This window comes from Acinonyx jubatus, chromosome D2, assembly GCF_027475565.1.
Source record: "Acinonyx jubatus isolate Ajub_Pintada_27869175 chromosome D2, VMU_Ajub_asm_v1.0, whole genome shotgun sequence".
Classification (NCBI taxonomy): domain Eukaryota; kingdom Metazoa; phylum Chordata; class Mammalia; order Carnivora; family Felidae; genus Acinonyx; species Acinonyx jubatus.
The window spans coordinates 1,235,112-1,256,186 of record NC_069393.1 but is presented as its reverse complement, the minus strand read 5'-3'; the positions used below and the strand labels follow the sequence as shown (position 1 = coordinate 1,256,186).

General features: G+C 52.8%; 1 protein-coding gene across 1 annotated transcript in view; it reads right to left on the bottom strand.

The window, feature by feature from the left end:
• Positions 1-17,793, bottom strand: part of GALNT2 (polypeptide N-acetylgalactosaminyltransferase 2) — a 192,070-nt gene extending 174,277 nt beyond the window's left edge. Inside the window, exon 1 of the mRNA XM_027046941.2 lies at positions 17,523-17,793. Within this exon, the coding sequence (XP_026902742.1) occupies positions 17,523-17,648 (126 nt within the window). The 5' untranslated portion in view covers positions 17,649-17,793. The remainder of the gene's footprint in view (positions 1-17,522) is intronic.
• Positions 17,794-21,075: the final 3,282 nt, after the last annotated feature.

Below are 21,075 nucleotides of genomic sequence, written 5' to 3'. Positions count from 1 at the left end.
AAGCCAGACTTGCACCCAGAAACGATTACGGCTCCCTACCTTGACCGCTTCTGCCAGACCACAGCTGTTACAGACCAGAGACAGTGCAAAAAGGGGCAAATGGCTTGAAACTCAAGGCTAGGGCACGCAGCAGGGGGGAAACGCTCAGGGGAGAGTGGAGGCAGAGGCCAGGATGTGTTCTAATGGTTCACCAAGCAGCAGACCCTCCACTGAGTCTGGGCTCGCAGCCATTCTCACCACGGTGGCTCCCACCAGTCTGAATTGCATCTCACTGCCCAATGTTTACAGAGCACCAACAGTGTGTGGGGTGCTGAGCTACACTGGGGGAACCCAATGACACACACGAATAAATTCCTAAATGCTTACTGACCCGGTGCCTCCTTTGCCCACCGTGCTTCTATTCGCAAGCCTTCTTTTGCTTTTCGTTGCCCAAGCACACCAAATCCAGTCTGGCCTCAGGACCTTTGCACATGATCCTCTCCATGACTGGACGGTCTTCCACCACGTCTTCGTGGCTGGATCCTTCCAGTCATCAGATCTTCCCCAAATGTCCCCTCCTCGGTCCTTTCTGCTGATTATCTGAGCCCCCTTGGAGCTCCATGTGGGGCTATCCAGTACCGGTCTGGTGGGCCTTCAACCTGCACCCCTCCCAGAATGCAGATTCCCAGATCCTCGGTGGCTTCGTTCCCCAAGGTCAGACACACCACGGCTGCTAGCGCAGTTCTACAGGAGGGAGAAAGGCAGGAAGGGGAGGAGCTAAGCACACGCCAGGCCTCAAGATGCTCACAGGCTAGTGGGATGCAGGCGATTAGAACTTACACCAGACTGCTCAGCGGTGCAAGAGCATCAACGCTGGCACGCAGCGGGGGACCCAGGGATGACGGAAGGCTGCGTCCTACCATCAGGATCCGGAGACGCACCCCTCCTCCCCCGAGGGCACGCAGCCCAGTGTCTGCGGCTGGCGGAGAAGGGCTTGGGCCAACCCACAGCTCCGGGTCCTCTCCTCCTTTGTCCCTCTGCTCGCACACAGATCGGAGGACGGGACGGAGCAGTAGGGCCCCCTCCCCGGGGAAGGCGCTAAGACACACACACGGGGATCTTCAACGCTTCACACACACCCAGGTATAGTTGATCCCAATCATTCCAGAGACGCCGAGCACAAACATACTGCCCCCATCGTTACCACGCAGGGGAAACTAAATGCTGAACGTTGTCTCTTGAACTCTCTGGGCACCACTCCACAGTCCCGACAGCCTTTTTTTTTTTTTAATGTTTTTTTTTTTTTTTTTGAGACAGAGAGAGACAGAGCATGAATGGGGGAGGGTCAGAGAGAGGGAGACACAGAATCCGAAACGGGCTCCAGGCTCCGAGCTGTCAGCACAGAGCCCGACGCGGGGCTCGAACCCACGGACTGCGAGATCATGACATGAGCCGAAGTCGGCCGCCCAACCGACTGAGCCACCCAGGCGCCCCCCGACAGCCTTTTTAAAGGAAAGAGCAACGCCTTAAAACAGGGATTCTCTATCTTGATACATTTCTTTGTGCCGCCAAGTACCGGAGGGCTGCCGACAACCTTTAAAGGTCATCTCTTAGCCCGGCTCCCCCCTCCCCCCCCCTTGCCTAATTAACACTTAAATATGTATGTTCTGTGCAGAGGGCTTCCTGACCAGCACGCCAGGCAAAGGCCAGATCGCTAGGCCTTGTCCGCCACTTCTCTGTGTGCAGACCTCCCAGGCCAGGATTGTCCTTCTCACGGCGCGACATTCCCTTCCTGGAGCAGACAAATAGCCCAGACACAGGAGGGAAGGCTCCCAAGCCAGACTCTCCCCCAGCTCTGACGGAGGAGGGATGAACAGAGCTCGCCACAGGGGGCGAGGGAGCACAGTGGATCTCCAAGGAGCACGCTGGATCTCCTAGGGTGGGCCAGCTCCTGAGGCCTTGGGAGGAGGTGACCAGCCTAAACGTCTGGGGGCCGGGAAGGCAGGACGTGAAGCCAGACAGCCACGCAACTGCCGTCACATCAGCTCGCTCCCCCGCGCCATTAATCCAGTAGGTCTGCTTTGTTCTGGTGCCTCTGGGGACCACACTGCACTCTGACCAACTACAGTATCTTCAAAACGTAACCCAAACGTGACACTGCTGGCCTCGCTCGGTGCCACAGCTTCCCCTTAAAAACAGGGACCTCCCCAGGGCCATGCGATTCCATGTGGCCCAAGAAAGGGAGACAGACCGCAAAGGAAGCGGGCTGCACCTGATTTCATCCCTGGTCCAACGACTCACACCACGACGTCACCATCAGCTAGGGTCTCTTCCTCCGAGCAAGCCCCCTTGTCCATCAGAGACGCCTGGAGTCAGCCCCAGAAGCATCTGCGGGAAAGGAGAGTGAGCACGCGCAAAAAGTAGGGCGCTGGCTAACTCGTGTCAGTAAGGCCGCCGTCATCTCACGAATTTCCAGCCACCCCCAGTTTACAGATGAGGAAATGGAGGCCAGTAAGGGTGACGGCAACACCTGAACCAGGCTCTTCGAGTGGGCACAACCAAACATCCGGGTTTTTGCATGGAGTGTTCTTCTCGACATCATTGCATGGTTTATCTATTAATCTGCAATCCAGTTGTACGTTGTCTTAATTAGAGGCATCAGAGAAACCACACGAACACCCTGCTAATTGACAGAACTAGTCCTCAGCCCTCACTGAGGGGGCTCTGTCGCGTTGCCACGGATTATTAATTTGTCTCCCACTTGTCACTCACCTACAGTTTCAAAAACAAGCCAGAAACTGTACTGATGAAACCAAAAGAACGTTTCCTAATTAAAACCTTGTGGAAAAGTTTCCAAATAACACGCCGCATTCAGATAATAACAGCTCAAGATATTGAAAAAGCCAATTGCCTATTAGAGTTAAAAAATTAATTACACAGTCACAGAGTTAAAAACCACATCCTGGGGTAGTTTCAAAGACGAGAGCTTACGGGGTAAAACCGGGAAATGAGCTCCTGGGAACCTCACGCTGGAGGAGAGGGCTCCAGCCTGAGCTTCCTGCCTCCGGTCTGACGACCCCCCCCCCCCCTCGCCTCACCCCCATCGACTCAGCGCTCACACCGGGGCCCCTGCCCACCTCACCCTGCCCAGGTCACCCACCACCTCTGGGGCTCGGCTTCCTCACTGAAGAAGGAGCAAAGGCTGCAGGAATCCCTTGTGTCCTTACCCTCCTTCTAAAACGAAGGTCCCAGGCAAACTCCACGGAGGTGCAGGTACTTTCCGGGAGGGCAGGCTCATCTGCTTAAACACGGCAGAGGGTGGCTGGCTCCAGTGAGCACAGGAGCCCTGGGCTCGTGAACACCTGCCACGGAGGGCAGCCCCACCCGGTGCGGGGCGCCAGCACCTGTCACTCTAACATGAGTTTTCCGTCAGCACCAGCAGGTGTCAGAGGCACTCGCTACAGAAGTACCAGGCCCCATTCCGCCTCGTTCTTTACTGAACCACCCGAGGAGATCCATAAATGAGGAAACTGAGGAACAGAGGAGTTAAGGGACTTGCCTGGGTTTACACAGCCACCTGGAGAAGCCAGGCCCACGGCTCCCATGTATGCATCCCGTCAGCCCCGTGCCCCCAGGGCCAGCTGTGCCGTCCGGAGCACCCCTGCACTGCACAATCGCCCTTGGCTCTGCAAGACGGTTTCCAAATGCCCCAAGGTGGATTTACCGAGTTGCCCTGGCAACCCCCTGAGACCCAGGCTCCCCACTGGACACCGGCTCTTAGGCGGCCACTGGCCAGAAGTCACGCCGCATCATGCACGGAGCCCGGGTCATCGAGGACTCCGCTCTGCGGGCAGCTCAGACCCTGAACACACACCGGCCCTCCACAGGCCCCTCTTTCCCTCTGCTGAAACCCACATAAAATCTCAAAGTACTGAGGAGAGCTTTGCTTTCAGAGACCAATGGTGCAGGTGGTAAGGACACCAGCACTTTGCGATGCTTGCGTGAAGCACCAGGCGGATTAGATCATCAGAGGCCCCACCTGCCTCTGTGAACCCGTCGGCGAGACCCGGTGGACCACAGCGAGGCTCCTTCGGTGATGCCCGCCCTCAGGCCGGAGCTCAGGCCACCTAAGAACTCAGAACACACCCCCTCCCAGCTCACTGCTAGCTCACCCACATCCGCAGCACGCAGTGATAAAGGTCACGGAGACGATCGCCAGCCCCAGCAATCAGCACCTTCCAGGTCTGAAGCTGCAGGTCTGCATTAACGAGACAGAAACCTGCCGTTTGGCACAGCACACTCTTGAGTCAGGGACGGCAGCTCTAAGATCAGGACGGCCACAGCCGACTCTCTCCAAAGCCGTATTCTGAGTAGTTGGGGAGCCATTACAATTCTAGCCCCAACACTGCCACTGCACGACCTGTGGGGCAAGTTCATAACCTTGGGGCCCGCTGGAAACTGCACGCATGAGTGCAGGAAGAAAACCAGTTCCTGACATTCTTCCGGGCATGCAGAAACGAAAGATAAATGAGCAATGCCTCCAAAGTGCTTCGGGCAGCTCGGTGACAAGGCTGACATAAATTGGAAGTATCGGGAATTATACCTTACAGAAAACATGCGTTATGAGGAGCGCCTGGCCGGCTCAGCGGGAAGAGCATTTGACTCGTGATCTCGGGGTCGTGAGTTCAAGTCCCACGTTGGGGGTAGGGATTATGTAACTAAAACTTACAAAAAAACACATGCATTATCATACGTTTGTCACAAATGTCTCATTCACAAATCCAATGTAAAATATGAGGTGTTACCAACGATATCCTGCTGGGGAAGAAAGGAATAATATATATTTATTAAGGGTCTCCCACCCTGGCTTCCCAAATCATCCATGGCTCCTAATGGATTGTTTATGACAGCAAGCAGACCGCCCAGGATGAGTGGAAAAGCTAGCAGGACTAAACATACACGTTTTCTGCCCACTCGCACCTGTCAAATGAGAAGGATACAGTCAATGTAACAACATCCAAGTCAAACTCAGGTAAGTGACAGGGTCTCTGGGCCACGGAGGAGGCTGGTTAGGTGTAAGCGATCTCACAGAACACCTTAAACTAACAAACACTCTCCCACCAAAACATTCACCAAGGTTAGTAATTTCCTGAGAGTTCACACAGATAATTCTTACAGAAGAAACGGTACCAAATATAAGAATATTTTCCTGGTGATACAGGTGACAGTTCGAGATCTGAGGCAACCTCCGAAGCATCCTTTGAAAAGAATCACCACTGGGGGCGCCTGGGTGGCTCAGTCGGTTAAGCGGCCGACTTCGACTCAGGTCATGATCTTGCGGTCCGTGAGTTCGAGCCCTGCATCGGGCTCTGTGCTGACAGCTCAGAGCCTGGAGCCTGTTTCAGATTCTGTGTCTCCCTCTGACCCTCCCCCATTCATGCTCTGTCTCAAAAATAAATAAATGTTAAAAAAAAAAAATTTAATCACCACTGGGTATTCCTAAATTACTGAAGACACACAAGGCTGATGTACGTCTTTACTAACGGTGATGCTGATTTATGAGAAATAGATATTCGCTCTTCGTCCACAGGTCCTGGCTCACGACTCCCCAAACCCTTGAACTGCCTGTTGTCCTCAGTTCCTGAACACCCTTTAGAGCCATAAAGGTGAAAAGGGTGTCTCGTGAATCTTAACAAGCCCCCTTTCACAACTGGGTTTATGTTAATGAGGTGACTTTGGAGAAGCTCTCAAGATGGGGGCTGGTTGCCAGGGGACCCAACCGTGTGATCAGAGGGCTGGAACTTTCAGTCCCACCTCCCCAGTTTCTGGGGGGGGGGGGGGGGGGGTGGAGAGCAAAACATGGAATCGATCACCCATGGCCAATGATTTGGTCAGTTATGCCTATGTAATGAAACCTCCACAAAAACCCAAAAGGAGGGGGTTCGGAGAGCTTTTAGGAGAACCAGAACACTTCTGTGTGCCACCACACCAGGCCTCAAACTCCATGAGGACAGAAGCTTCTTTGTTTGGGACTTTGCCCTATGTATTTCTTAATCTGGCTATTCATTCATATCCTTTGATATCCTTTGTAATAAATCAGTAATCTAGTCAGTAAACGGGTTCCCTGAGTTTTTGAGCCGTTCTAGCAAACTAACTTTTTACCCAAGAAAAGGGCCTTGGGAACCTCTAATTTTTAGCCAGCCCATCAGAAGCACAGGGAACAGTCTGGGCTTGTGATTGGCAGCAGAAGTGGAGGACGATCTTGTAGGACTGAGCCCTTCACCCGTGGAAGCGGGCACCGTCTCCAGGCAGACACTATTAGAATTGGATTGAACTCGAAAGGCGCTCAGCTGGTATAGAAGCATTTTTTGCTAGAAACCTCCCTACAACAGACATGTTGGAAACTGGGACCAGATACCTTTCACTGACTCTATCCCTAAGCCTTCAAGTTGCTTTTTGAAAAATTTTGGTTTTCAGGGGCGCCTGGGTGGCTCAATCAGTTAAGCATCCGACTCTTGATTGTGGCCCAGGTCATGATTTGCACCCATAAATATCTAGTTTGTACCTACAAAAGATAAGGATTTTCAAAAAACAACCCCAAGACCATTACTGCCACTAAGAAAATTAATGATGATGCTTAACATTTCAACTGCTATCCAATCCCTCTTCAACTTTTTCTTTCTTTCTTTCTTTCTTTGGTCTTTCTCTAGTTGGCTTGTTCAGTGATTCTGAGCTCCCTCAAGGAAGACAGAGTGCCTTGCTCACCCCTGCAGATCCCAGCATTCAGCAGGGTTAACTTGTAGATAGAAAACGCTCCAAAAGTGTTTCGGAAAAGGTTCATGCTCATCACTGCTCACCGCTCAAAAATAAAAGCCAAGAAGTACTTCTGCTTCCATGGATCCTGGGGACTGGGAGTGAACAGATACAGACGTACACGTTCCAATGGGGGCTACCATTTCCCTTTATCAAGCACAGTTCCCTTTATCAAGCACAGAAGGCGTGGAGCCGAATTCTCATAAAGGGGAGTAATCTCACACATGAGAAAAAGAAGACCATAACTCATCAGTTCTAAGATACACTCTTTTTCACAGCTTACCATGAAACTGGGACGCATCCCACAATGAATGAGCCTGATGATGCTGCGGGCCAGGAAAAGGGCCACAATGCACCTGTCATCACAGCACCTGCTCAAACATACAACACACCAGTGGCAAAGTCCACATGATGCACGTCAAGTGGCCTGGAAGAAAGCCCCAGAAACAACAGTAAAGCACTCGTAATCCTTAGAAACCAAACCAAGTAGGATAGAAATGAATGGGGAATTGGGGAATTAGGGAAAATTCCCAAATGAGTTAAAATCTGGCTAACTCTACATAACTGCCATGCTATGTTAAGAGCCCAGAACACCAAGAGGTTTTAGAGCTTTCATTGATTTTTTTTTTTTTTTTTAATGCTGCATCACCAAAGGTCTTGGCAGTGCAGATGACTTTGAGGAAAACAGGCACAAATATCTCGGAGTCAAAAAGTAGACACTGAGAAAGTTTTAGGAACACCTTACCCAATATATTTCATGTGTATTTTCCTTTTTATCTATGCACAAGCGTGATGTATGGAAAAATCAATGTCTAATTAAGTCCAAAAGAGCTCTTTAAATAAGTAGAAAATAAAAACGTTAACTGATAAAGAAACCATTGTGTCACAGTTCAATGAACAGTGGCTTTTTTTTTTCTTGCCCAGTGCTACATAAAATAATGGTTTTATGGATAATGGCATCTTAGACTTGATAAAAAGAGGGATATTCCAGATGAAGGGGAAAATCGGTGATTATCAAAAGTGAGCAGCGCCTGGGTGGCTCAGTCGGTTGGTTGAGCGTCCGACTTCGGCTTAGGTCATGATCTCATGGTTCGCGAGTTCGAGCCCTGCATCGGGCTCGCTGTTGTCAGCACGCGGCCCGCCTCCCTCTCTCCCTGCCCCTCCCCCTCATGCTCTCTCTCTCTCTCTCTCAAAAATAACAAATAAGCATTAAAAAGAAGTGAGCAGCAAGAAAAACAAGTGGGTGGGTTCTCAAGCACAAGGGAACAGGGAAGGGCCAGAAGGGGACACGGGGCGGTGAAAAGAGGGTAAGCCTTGTGAAGGTTACAGAGCAAAAGCTCAAAATCTAGGTCGAGGGGAGAGCCCTTGAGGCGGGAAGCACCAAGACAGTGAGCGTTGAAGGCATCCCACGCAGGGCCAGCCCGCTCATCATCCAGGACAGGCCCGTGCATTCCCCCCCCCCCCCCCACGCAAGAGTCACCGCCTGATAACAGGGTACCTAGTTTATGGGCATCTCCTAAATGCAGACCTCTAATTTACATCAGCTCCTCCAGCTGTCCCTGTGATTCAGCTGAGACAGGCAGACCCTGCCACTCACGTGTGTCTGCCTTCTAGAGCAGCACCCTTCCACGAAGAAGGCCCCCGGGGCAGAGCTAAAGAAACCTCCACAACTGCTCCAAAGTCTGAAGGTCTTTAAAAGGACCTTTCCTTTGCCGCCACGCAAATGCTCCAGTTGTTTTTTCCGGAAACACGCCGGGGGGCGCTGCGCAGAACCCCATAACATATCTAATGACTCCTCGTAAGTGCCCACAGTTTCCCTGAAAAGCAGCTGGGTAATCCCACATGAGAACTGGGAGGATGTGCAATTTCCCACCGTTCCCCTCCCTACCACGGCTGTGGGCAATGAAGTCACATGTCCATTTTATTTTCCACAAATACTATAGACCACGGAGCCTCAGTGTGACCCACTTTGCCAAGAACCACCTCTCCAAAGCCCGGGTGCCAGGCCAGCTTCGGCCCTCTGGTTTCCTACAGACTGGTTTTCCTGCAGGAATCAACAACCCCCATCACCCAGAGCAGCTCACAGAGACGACGTCACAGTGGGAATCCCGTGCCGCAGCAGGTGCACAGGGACCCGCGAGGATTCCTCATTAAATGAGAATACGCCTGGAAAGCGCTCCGCCAACGTGCAATGTCATTTAACAGTGTACTCAACAATGGACCATGGATGCCGACCGGGTCCAACTTAGCATTTCGCACAGATCGGCTCAGAAATCAAGCGACGGGATCGTTCCACAGCACGTTCTACCGAGTCGATGCACGTTATTAACCTGCAGGCGCCTAGAGCGGTCTCAAGCCCGAAGCGGGAGACGGGGGCGCGGGAGTATGCACACCGTGGTCACTACGGTGGGTACATGCATCACTCGAGACAGCCCTGCGACAAGAAGACCCAAGATTTCCACGTCACAGAGGAAATTCCACCAGTGACAGACCAAAGGCGACAACCTTCGGGAAAGAAAACCAGCTCTCTCGTTTAGCAAAAGCAAGCGAGAAGACAGACCACCAGAAGACAGGACACAGCTGGAACCAGGGGCTGCGTGCGAAGCCAAGGGAGCCACAGAGATCCACCTGCTTCCACAGTCTGGGCTCAAACCTGCTCAAACCTCACTTCCCCGTTGAGCCTAAGGGACCACCGAGGCACCACAACCACCCCCACCCAGCTCCTAATCCCCTGACGCTGCTTTTTTTCTCCCTTGGCACTTAGCACCTTTCTCCACCCAACACCATTTACTAACCTCTCCTGTTTCTGTCTGGCTCCCCCCACCCCCAGAATGAAAGTTCCATGAGAACGGGGATTCTGTCTGTTACATTCACTGCCGTATTCCCAAGTACCCAAACAGTGTCTGTCACGTAGTAGGTGCTGGCGAAATACTCACTGAAAGAAGGAATGGAAGGGAGTAGAACCTGTTTTCATTTCTGCTCCTGCGGGAGGGGCAGCTGACGACTATGGTCTTCAGGACCGGCAGATGAGCGACGGATGAGAACACGTAAAATGTAATCACATAGCGCAAAAAGGTGAAAATGAAGAAAAGAGCCAAACGGACCTGATACCACCATCGAAGCATTATGTGTGTGCTCCAAAATGCCTTCCGGGAATGTTCTGACGGGGCGCAGCGGGGTGAGGGCGCTGTCACAAGGCACGGAAGGGGCACGGACAGACCAGCTACCAAGAGGGAGCCACATCCCACACCGCGGACAGGCAGAAACCCTCCAGGCCTCGAGCTGTAGGCAAACCCCACCGCCTCCGGAGGCCCGGGGATTCCTCCCATCAGACAAGGCTGGGTCGGCCATCCGCCAGCTCTGCGACGTTGGGCAAGTTGCTCACCCTCTCTGTGCTTCAGTCTTCATCGGAAAAATGAGAGGACTAGAAGGGCTGCTACGAGGAGCCACCGAGTCGACATCGATAAAGCATCAGGCCTGGGCCTGGCACACAGCGGGTGTGCACCCCGGGGTCCACCCTGACCGCACAAAGAGGCCATCCTGTTCGGCAGGGGTCTAACCATAAAGGTCGCACGGAAAAAAAAAAAAAATCAAAGTTTACACAGACACTGCAGCGGTCCTTAATCAGGGGCGATCCTGTCCCCCAGGCGGTACCTGGCAGGGCCCGAAGACATTGCCGGTTGTCACACACGAGGCGGAGGCCGGGGAAGCCACTAAACGTCCGACAACGCACAGGGCAGCCCCACACAACAAAGATGAACTGGCTCCAAATGTCCGCCCGGCCAAGACTAAGCAACTTCTGATCCGGAGTGACCGCTGCCCCAAGGGGACCCTTGACCCTGACAATACACGTGTCCTGATGTGGGCTCTGGAAATACAGTAACCCTGTCCCGGCCACGCTGACCATACCTCCTCCCAGAGTCACCGGGCAGGAAAGTGCCCACCCTGGCAGGACCGGGCAGCCCGCCCTCAGGGCCTGAGGGACTCTGGGGAGGGCAGAGGCAGGTGGCACGTCCCCAGGCGGCCACCCCTGAGCCGCTCACTGCTTCCCGACAGCCAGCTCCCATAAGGCGTGGCACCCGGGGCCCGTAATCCCCAAAGCCCAGGAAAGCTGCTTCCATGTAAGCCCAGGAGTGAACGGCCCTGTGTGGGGCCTTTTTGGTTTTTCCAAATCCAGCCTTCTGGATGAATCACTGCCTTCTCCATTCCAACACGTGAAGAAACCCAACCCATATAAGATGACACGTTCCCCGGGCCCATTATACTGGACATGACAGAATGCAGAAACACCGAGGCAGAGTGAGGGCAGGGGACCGACGGGGAGGAGGAGGGGCTCCAGCAGGGAAGGCCTGGTTGGCTCGAGTCCGGTTTGTCATCTCCTAGAAACGGGCACACGGTCAAAAAGGAGAAAGGCAGGGGAGGCTCTCCTGACCGGACAGGTAAACCAGACGGGCATTCACCTGGCGTTGATCCTGAAGGTCAGGCACGTGGCCAAAGGCTAGAGAAGCCCCACACCGGCTAAGAGACAGGGTCAAGTTCCACTCTGAGGACCTGAGTGTCCACCGGAGTGCTCCCTCCAACCCACTCGATCTAATTCTCAAAGGAGGAGAGGCCCTCGCCGGGCCCAGCCTCTCCTGAAACCCCACTCAGGAGGGTTTGCTTGTGGAAGAACCAGAAGTCCTCCCGAAAATGCTTCACCAACAAGGCAGTCTGGAGGCAAGGATCTGAGACAGGAGGCGTGAACACAGATCCCCAGCAGCAACAGAGAATCAAACACTCCCGCCTCAAGGGGAAAGGTGACCTTTCGGGTCAGGGAGCTGACACCAGGCCAACACTTCCTTGGCTCTGAGTGGCACACCGATGGGGGTGGCACCCCACCTGTGTAAGTCCCACTGCGACGTGGACACAGAAGCGGGGTCCAAAAGGCCCCTGCAGTGGCAGGTTTTCAGTTCTCTGGTTGCTGAACACGGAGAAGGGATCCCAAGGGAGGACCAGGGCGGCCAGCGTCTCGGGGGCATTCGGGGTCTTGAGGGTGGCATTTATTTCACAAGCAGAACGGAAGCATCCCCCTATTTTAATCTGTGTGGCATCGCTGTGCAGGTGCATTTCCACTTGGACATCCACCCAGCTCGTGCATCGCAGCATCGCCCAGGCAAACCTTCCAGAACAGGATTCACAAGGAGCACAGCAGAAGAACTAAAAGAGGGGAGCGGATCTGGCCGGGTTTGGCAATTTTCTCATCCCATGAATTCGGCTAGGCCGGCTAGGAGACTTCATAGGTTTGGTCTGGTTTCGTTATTTCCCCAGGAATACCCCACCTCCTTCCCCGGGATCTCAGCCAGCATCTCAAAGTCAGCTCCTGCCTTTGCCTGTGTCTCTGCCCCAGGCAGCCTCACCGGCACCACCACCCCCACCCCTCCTCTCCCTCTTCCCCCTTCTCCTCCCTCTCCCCCCTCTCCTCCCCCTCCTCCTCCCCCCTCCTCCTTCCACTAAGCCAACTGTCTCTGGATTTGGTAGAAGGTAGGCAGCACAGCATTGCCTGCTTTGAAGTCGACATCTTCCCAAACGTGACTTCCAGCTCCGGCAGAAACAAGATACTATGTGTACACATAGCTACCTATACGAATATAAAATGTATAAATATCCCTGGCTAGTCATTTCCCCCGACCACCTCTCCATTTACCTCTCCCCCGGTTCCAAACAGGAAACCCACCATTCACCAGGAGGTGGGGTAGAGGGATTTACGGAGGGCCTGAAGCCCACGCACAGCCTTTACCAGCCAGGTCTCCCCACCCCTACCTCGAGGTCTGACAGCCTGAGCCAGCCGACCCCTGGGGACAGCAGCTTCTTGCTCGTTTCTGCTAGAGGGTTAAGGGAAGCGCCCGTTACTTCTGCACAGCTTATCAGCCACAACCTGCTTCCCTCATGTTCGAGCACCCAGAGCCAGCCACGACATAGCTCCGGAACAGGGACCCTGGACTTGCCTTGGAGAAAAGTTGGTATCACGGTGCCATGTGTCGGATTCTCTGGCTGTAGCCTTCTCCCCCCACCACTGCCCTGCCTACCCTCGGCTTCACACTCCCATCTCAAACAGAATTTCCTTCGACTCTACCCTGCTCATAGGGGTGGCTAGGTGTCTTCTGGGTACCCTCCTTGGCCTCCACCCACAGACAGGCTCACAGACCCCCATCGTAACACATGGCAGCCTCACGTTCAACCTCAAACCACTCACACTGGAGGAAATACCAGCCATCTCCCCTCCTGCTGGGGGATGCAAGGCCGAGGAGGGCCGCCAGGATCCCAGGTGGGGACCCCCGCTCTGACACCACAGCTGGGCACGAGAGAGCTGGCGCATCCTGACCCCTTCCCAGGAAGGCGGTCCTTAATGTCACTTTTTGATACAAGCCCAAATGAACCAAACCAATCAATCTTGGAGGAACGGGTGAAGGATGAAAGCACAAAACAAAAGCATCAACGGTTTTCCAGAGGACAAGAAGACACTTGAGATTCCTGGTTCACTGTATTTTCAAGGAGTCATTTGGGGGGCGCCTGGGTGGCTCAGTCGGTTAAGCGGCCGACTTCGGCTCAGGTCATAATCTCGCGGTCCGTGAGTTCAAGCCCCGCATCAGGCTCTATGCTGACAGCTCAGAGCCTGGAGCCTGTTTCAGATTCTGTGTCTCCCTCTCTCTGACCCTCCCCCATTCATGCTCTGTCTCTCTCTCAAAAATAAATAAACGTTAAAAAAAAAAAACTTTTTTTTCAAGGAGTCATTTGGGGTTTTTACTTTTTCTTTACTCCCCCTACTGCCCCAAAACCATTCATCTGGTGTCTACTCTTTCTCAACACCTTACTCATGGCATCTAGTGCTCTGCCACGAGGTGAAAATGGTTATCCCCGCCACAAAGATGAGAAACGGAGGGTCGGAGAGGTTCAGTTAAATTAGTAGAAGTCACTAAGCAGAAGCGGGTAGAGAGCTAGGGTCGCTCAGTGCCAATAAATGGACTCATTGCCATGCCTCTTCTTGTGAACGTCCACTACCCAGCTCAAAACGCATTACTGTCTCCCTGTGATCAACCAAATTAAGAACCAGCCAGTCAGCCCAGCACACCAGGCTCTCTAGAGCCTAGTCCCAAAGTCCAGTTTCACACCTTACTGTTGCCCTACGACGTGTACCACACTCTCCCCACCACTCCCTCCATCCCCCACATGCCTCCGACAGGACCACCCCCGAAGCCCCTCAAGGAAGGGTGGTGGAAAGCGAACGGGCTGCCCGGGCCCAGGGTCACGTCCTTCAGCTAACACCTTCCCTTCCCTCCCGAGGACGTGAGCAGCGCAGACCAGGGGTCTCAGGTTGACGGACCCTTTTTTTTTTTTCTTAATGTTTATTCATTTTTGAGAGACACAGCATGAGCAGGGGAGGGGCAGAGAGAGGGGGAGACACAGAATCCGAAGCAGGCTCCAGGCTCTGAGCCGTCAGCACAGAGCCCGACGCAGGGCTCGAACTCGCAAACCGAGAGATCACGACCGGAGCCGAAGTCGGACGCTTAACCTACTAAGCTCCCCAGGTGCCCCTCGGGTTGACACAGCCGTCAACTTTACATCCCGGGAAACCCTTCCCTTTCCGTCCTCCACGGCCACCCTTAATCCTTAGGCAAGTGCGCTTCAACAGATATCCCTTCTTCTCTCCTTACAGCCTCACCCACGGCCAACCTGCCAAGGCCTGGGGGAGACTTAACGTGATTAAAATTGTAAAGCATTTAAGATGCTCAAAGGAGAGACATCCTTGAAGTGCAAATTATTAATTCAGGGGGACAGAGCCAACTATGGGAGGGGTGATCTACATAAATGTAAAGGAAATACTTTTAAACAATATTACACGTAAACCGATTGACCTCACACCTGACGCCTCAGCACTGAGTCCCGAAGGGTGTGGCAATGCCCACGATGCTTCTGAGCACCTGCTCCTCCCGTTCGCCTTATTAGATCTGCAATCCGAGGCGCGGCGGCTTTCTGGGTTTCGCCAAATGGGAGAGTAATGGTCCTGGGATGAGTTATTTAACAGGCAGGGCACACAGTGACAAGCCCGGGCGGGGGTGCTGAAGCAGCAGAAATACCAGGCAGGCTCCCATCAGACAATCCCCCGAAGTCTAATACTGAAGCCTGGTACCCCGTGAAAAACATCAGGGCCGAGAGACACAGGCTAAGCATTGACTTGCATACTATGAAACAAGAGAAGAAACATTAATTCCATTTGTACCTAAAAAACTATAGCTAGTATTTAAATTCTGCCTTTCGTCCCACATTATCTTTTTTATGTCCATACTTTACAAGCTAAAAAAAAAAAAACAAAACAAAGCTACATATTTCCTTTTATCATAAGGATGAACTAAATCTGAAGAGAGGCTTTTTAGTCTTTAAATCCCTGGAAACAGTTCAGGAGGAAGGAAGAGTACACAGTTTTATACTCTAGATTAGGAAATTCAAGACGGCGGGGTTTTCTATTCAGGTCCTCCAGAATGGTCTCAGGGCTTCGACTTTCATACCAGGGTCCACAACACTAAGTTAATGAGTCTTTTACTGCGATTTCAAAAGCTATTGCATTTACACACCTCTTCCTCAACTGACAAATCACTAAACCATTCTAAGGGCCGGGATTAAATTTTATGGTTCGTTGACAGAAAGAATAGAATCCCAAATCACCAATCCATGTATAATTGTTCATTTCCCACACATTTTTTCCTACCTGATCTCTTATCTCCCACTAGGTCACAAAGAGTTCTGAGATTTTTTTTTTAATTAAGGATACCACTTCAGAGGCCAACACAGGAGACCCCCTCAAAACCCTGCAGCTGAAGCCCACAGGGGAGAAGTCAGCTTCTCTGGATGCTAAGGCCACACCGTTGCTGTTTCTAATCACACGCTTCTCATGAAAGCAGCAAACCAAGGAAAAGAGCTCTACCAGTGTGGTTGATTTGTTTGTTTTTCTTTTGCATGAAAGGCAGAAGGCTCTGCCAGGTCCCACCAGCACACCAAGCCATGCAGCCCTGCCAAGGCCCGGTTTACTGCACAGCAAAAGTTTTGAAAATAATTCCAGGTTAACGCGAGCACAGTTTTCAAAGGGCCACACTGCTCCTGCTGCTCGCCGGGCTCTTTACCATCCAAGAACAAACAAAAGCCTTCAGGTACATATACAGCACTTGCCTGCGTTACAAAAAGAACGGGGCTAAGGGCACACTGTTAGCTCAGAACTCAGCTAGGCCATTTCAGCACACGGAACGACTTCATTTCTGCTCCCTCCAGACAAAGCAACTCCACACGATTCCCCAAGATTAAAACAAGATACCTATCTCTATCTAATACCTTCAGGTGAGAATGAATGAATGAATTGAAACAAACAAACGAGGGAAACCTCTGAAGCAGCCGAACCCCATCACGGACTTTACAGGTCTGACTGTATGGCTAAAAAAAGTCCGTTCATAGGCACTCAGTCCCGTTTGGCTTGTTCCAGAATACCATTCCCTGCTTCCTGCCCAACCCGCGGTCCACCTCCATGAACTCAGAATTTCCTGGGTTTGCGGTGACACTAAACATCACAGCGATGAGGGTTCCAGGATTGTGGAAAAGATAACGCTGCTTTCAAAGCCTATTAGCCACCGAACACCACAGGCCAGCCGGCAGCAGGTCCACGGCCAAAGCCCTCCTCTCCCAGCACGGCGGCTGGACCGCACCGTCGGGGCTCCTCCGGCCGCTCGATTTCCTCCCGGATACGCCCGGCTGTCCAGACTGGCTTACACGGTCCCCACGGCCTAACCGCCCAACCCTTGGGAGCCTGCTCAGGGCGCCCACAGAAAAGGGACCATCCCCGCGTAACGGCGAGCGGGGCTGGGGAAGACAAGCGCAGGCGGCCACGTCCGGGCCGCGCCGGGGCCGAGAGGGGAAGGTCGGGGGAGGGTGGGGGCGGAGATGTCCGTGGCCGGCCTCACTCGGGGCGCAGAGGCGCGCTGGCCCTCCGCTGACAACCGCCCAGGGAGTCTCTTTTACCCGGCACGGGGCCGGCTGCGCCCCCCGCCCCCAGAGGTAAATGGCAGAGAAAGGGGCAGAGACCCCCGACATGCACCCCCCCAACACTCCCCGCCGCGGGGTGACAAGGGGGAAACGGGTGAGGATTTGCAGCGGCTCGTATCAAACGCAAGGGAAGAAACTTGGACTCCCCTCTCCCGTACATGACACTTTGGAAAGGCAGCCGCCTCTCCCTCCTCTCCTCCCCACCCCCTTTTGTGTGTCCCACACCCCCACCGCTTAAACTTCCCACCGCAGGGGATGGGGCTCCCGGCGGCCGGACAGGACTCAACTTCAATTATGTGTGGCAGACGGAGGGGGCCGGGCGGAGGGGGGGGGGGGCGACGAGAAAGGCGTCCGGGGTCCCCAGTCCTGCGGGGCCGCGCCGGGTCGCCCTCGCCCGAGTCGGACCAGCGCAGAGGGGCTGGGTGAGCCCCCTGCCCTGGGGACTCGGCCGGGAGGCCCGGGGCGGGGAGCGGGGACCCGAGAGGAGATCGGGACGGAGGAGAGCGGGAAGGGAGGGAGCCCCCCTCGTTGCCCCGCGGCCACGTCCGAACAGGGGGGTCCGCGGCCGGGCGGGGGGCGCGTCGGCGCGGGAGGGGCCGGCGGGGGAAGGGGAGTCGGGGGCTTGGGTGGGGGGGAGCCGGGCCCGGGCAGGGCGCCCCACTCACCTTCCTGCCGGCGCCGCCGCCCGCGCCCGCGGCCAGCGCGGAGCCGCCCCCCGAGTACATGTAGTAGGCGATGCCCAGCACCCACAGGAAGGCGAAGCAGAGCAGCATCCGCGAGCGCCGCCGCATTCTCCCCTCTCGGCCGCCGGCCGCGGCCGCCGCTGCTCGCGAGTGCTGCCTGGGGCCGGCGCGGGCGGGGAGCGGGCCGGGGGAGGAGCGGAGGAAGGGGAAGGGCGCGGCGGCGGCTCCTCCTCCGGCGCGGGCTGCTGCTCGGCGGCGGCGAAGGCGGCGCGCGCTCGGCGCCCGAGCTCCGCCCCGGGCCGGGAGCGCGGCGCGGCGCCCGAGCAGGAAGCGGCGGCCTCGGAGGCGGCGAGCGGGTCAGGGAGCAAAGGGCGACCAATCGGCGGCGGCTGCGGGGGCCGGGGCGCGGGCCGGAGGAGGGGATTACCGCGTCTCCATGGCTGCAGCACGCGGGGCTCCGCCGGGAGGGCCTCCGCGGGGCCGGCCTCGGCGCCGCCCCCGCTCGGGCCGCCGCCCCGCCTCCTCTGCGTCCTCCCCGCCGCTGCCCTCTCCGCCCCCCGTGAGTGACAGGTGGCTGCCCGGAACCGGGCGGAGCGCGCGCACACGTGCGCACACACACGTGCACCCGCACCGGGGACGCCGTCGGTCACGGCTGCCTGGCGCCGCCCCGCCGAGGCTGTCATCTCCTCGGTCCTGGGTCTTTGGGACCGCCTCAGACCCTTAACAGGCTCGCTCTTACCACTGGCCGGCCCACCTGAGTTTTTTTTGCTGCAAACCCGCCTCCTGGCCCCGACTTAGCTGCTGCTCGCTGCAGTTTTCTTACTAATTTTACAGCAAAACATCCCCGATCCCCAGGTGTCAATTTTATGTATCCATTTAGTCAGAGGTGGGCGCGGGGGGGGGGGGGGGTAGGGGTGGGATGGTCTAGAGGTCGAATAAGAGAGGTCAAGGGAACATTTTTCCGAGGGTGCACAGCACTTGAATAACAGGATTATTTTGTTTTATATTGTTTTTAATAACCATGAAAGAGGAAGAAGGGAAGCAATATATATATTTTAAATCTTTTCCTTTCCGTTTGCTGCTTTCTTAAAAGAAGAAAGGAGAGTTACGACATAAGCATCTTAGGAAAACACTTCTGTCTTGTAGCAGAATCGCTGTCACCTTGAGGATGCCCTTGCAACACGCGAACTTTCCCGTGCTCCTAGGAAAGAAAGAAATGTTACTTGGCACTCGATACTTCAAAAGTGATATCGGGGGCTTCCGGGTCTGGAGGATGGTGGCAACTAACTGAGTCTGAATCCCTACTCACATCTTCAGCTAATACAAACACAAACAAACAAGCCTTCAGCGCGACGAGGCGAGGGAATGCCGTGATCTGAACTTCTAATTGCTTCTTAAGTAGAAGAAAGAAAAGACATCAAATTCCGGCACAGCTCCCTCCACTGTTGCCAAGGACTTAAGTGAAGTCCAGGCTTAAATCCTCTACAAAGAGAAAGTCCGACACCAAGCACTAAAAACTGAACACAGGTCGGGTACTTAACAGGGAAGAGGCTTGAAAGAGAATGGGACAGGAGGTGGCCGCCTTGAAGAAGCCTTGCTTCTGGGAAAAGTCAAATAAATAAAGAAAGGGTAATGCCCTTTGGAGGCCTGGCAGTAAAGGGAAAGAAGGAAGTAAAAAGGGCAAATTAAAGACCCTGCGGAAATAAAAGACAGCTAGGCCCTCCCCCGCCACTGTTATCTATTAAAAACCGCACTTCACTGTACAGATAGAAGAGAACATTCCTGAACTAGGAACCCTGTGTCAAAATTCCTAGTAACAGAATAACATCAAATCGACTGCATACCCAGCCACCTCAAAAAGACAGCAAAACATTATTTGCATTTCCTATGATGAAAAAATCCTAACGTTTTCAGCTGATGAAAATACACACACACACACACACACACACACACACACACACGAAACCATGAAGCAGGAGAAATTGTAACACCACACATCAAACTACCAAATTGAGCAAAGTATCGTGTATTTGGACACACGTGTGTGCACATATGCCTACGTATCTACAACTACAATCCGAAATTCGAAAACTAAGAACAGACTAGACAAAAATTAGGAAGAAACGCAGCAAAAGTTGGCCAAATGCAGGAAAGCAATTGAAAATAAGACAAAACTGTCTGAGAAACAAAGAAAAATTACAAAATGTCCAAGGGAGAATAGAGTCAAATAAAAATATGTAAAAGGACCCTGAGGAATGGCAAGAAAATAATCAAGAAGTTGAAAATGAGATAAAGAAGTAAAAAGTGTTCAGAGATAAGTGGTTGAAATGAAAGACAGTAAAGAAGAACCAAAATACATATAACCGGAGCCCTCAAAGTAGAAACACAGTGAAACTGAGTGAATATTAAAACTGTAATCCCAGATGTCATGTTCAACATGATAACTCTATTATGAAAGATACATGGTAACATGTATGATATATTTGAAGGTTATTAAGAGAGTAGGTCCTAAGAGTTCTCATTACAAGGAAAAAACATTTGTTGTCTTTTTTGTATCCATGTCTCATTTGGATACATATGACAGAGATTAACTAAACTTGAAAGTGGTAATCATTTCACAGTATATGTTAGTCAAATCATTATGCTGTGCCATTGATAAAGTGCTTATGCAGTATGCCAATTATAAAATTAAAAATGGGGGAAAGCTATAATCCCAGGAAAGAATTCGGAAATAAAAGAAAATTTGAATTACATATCAAAAGTAACTTCCGTGTACCTTGGAAAACTGTTCTAGAATAATCAGCTCCAAACATGTCTTAGTCAAATGATTAGATTTTAAAGGCAACAAGATCAAATTACTCGTAGAGTAATACAACGCAAGGCAACAGGGAAGCAGCATTTACAAGAAACTCAATGCAAGAAAATACCAGCCAAGGACTTTTGTGTCCAGCTCCAGACAGACAGATCGGAACTGGGTGCAAAATATCAGAGACCGTTATATGCCTTTCCTGGAGAATGAGCTTCCCCCAACCAAGAGAAAACTGAGGAAACAGCAAAATGACTGATGGAGAGCATTTATATATTTAATTGAGAATAGTATGTACATATTACACTTTCTGATTAAGCAACTGAAGGAGAAGGGGAAGAGAAAAGGGAAAACAGAATCCTATCGTTGTCTATTAAATAGGTAATAGATGAAAGTCACATAATGATAGTCACATAATGATCTCATCTATGTGAGACCACATAAAATGGATAGATAGACCAGATGTCAAAAGGTTCAGAAACAGCCTGGGTGGCTCTATCAGTTAAGCGTCGTGAGTTCAAGCCCCGCATCCGGGCTCTCTGCTATCGGCTTGGAGGCTGCTTTGTATCCTCTGTCCTCCTCTCTCTGCCCCTCCTCTGCTTATTCACTCTCTCTCCACGTAAATAAATAAACTGAAAAAATGATTAAGAAACAAAGGAAGGAACTAAAGGTGATATAAAAATGTAAAACGTAAAGACAAAGCAAAATGCAAATATCCCCAAATATTGG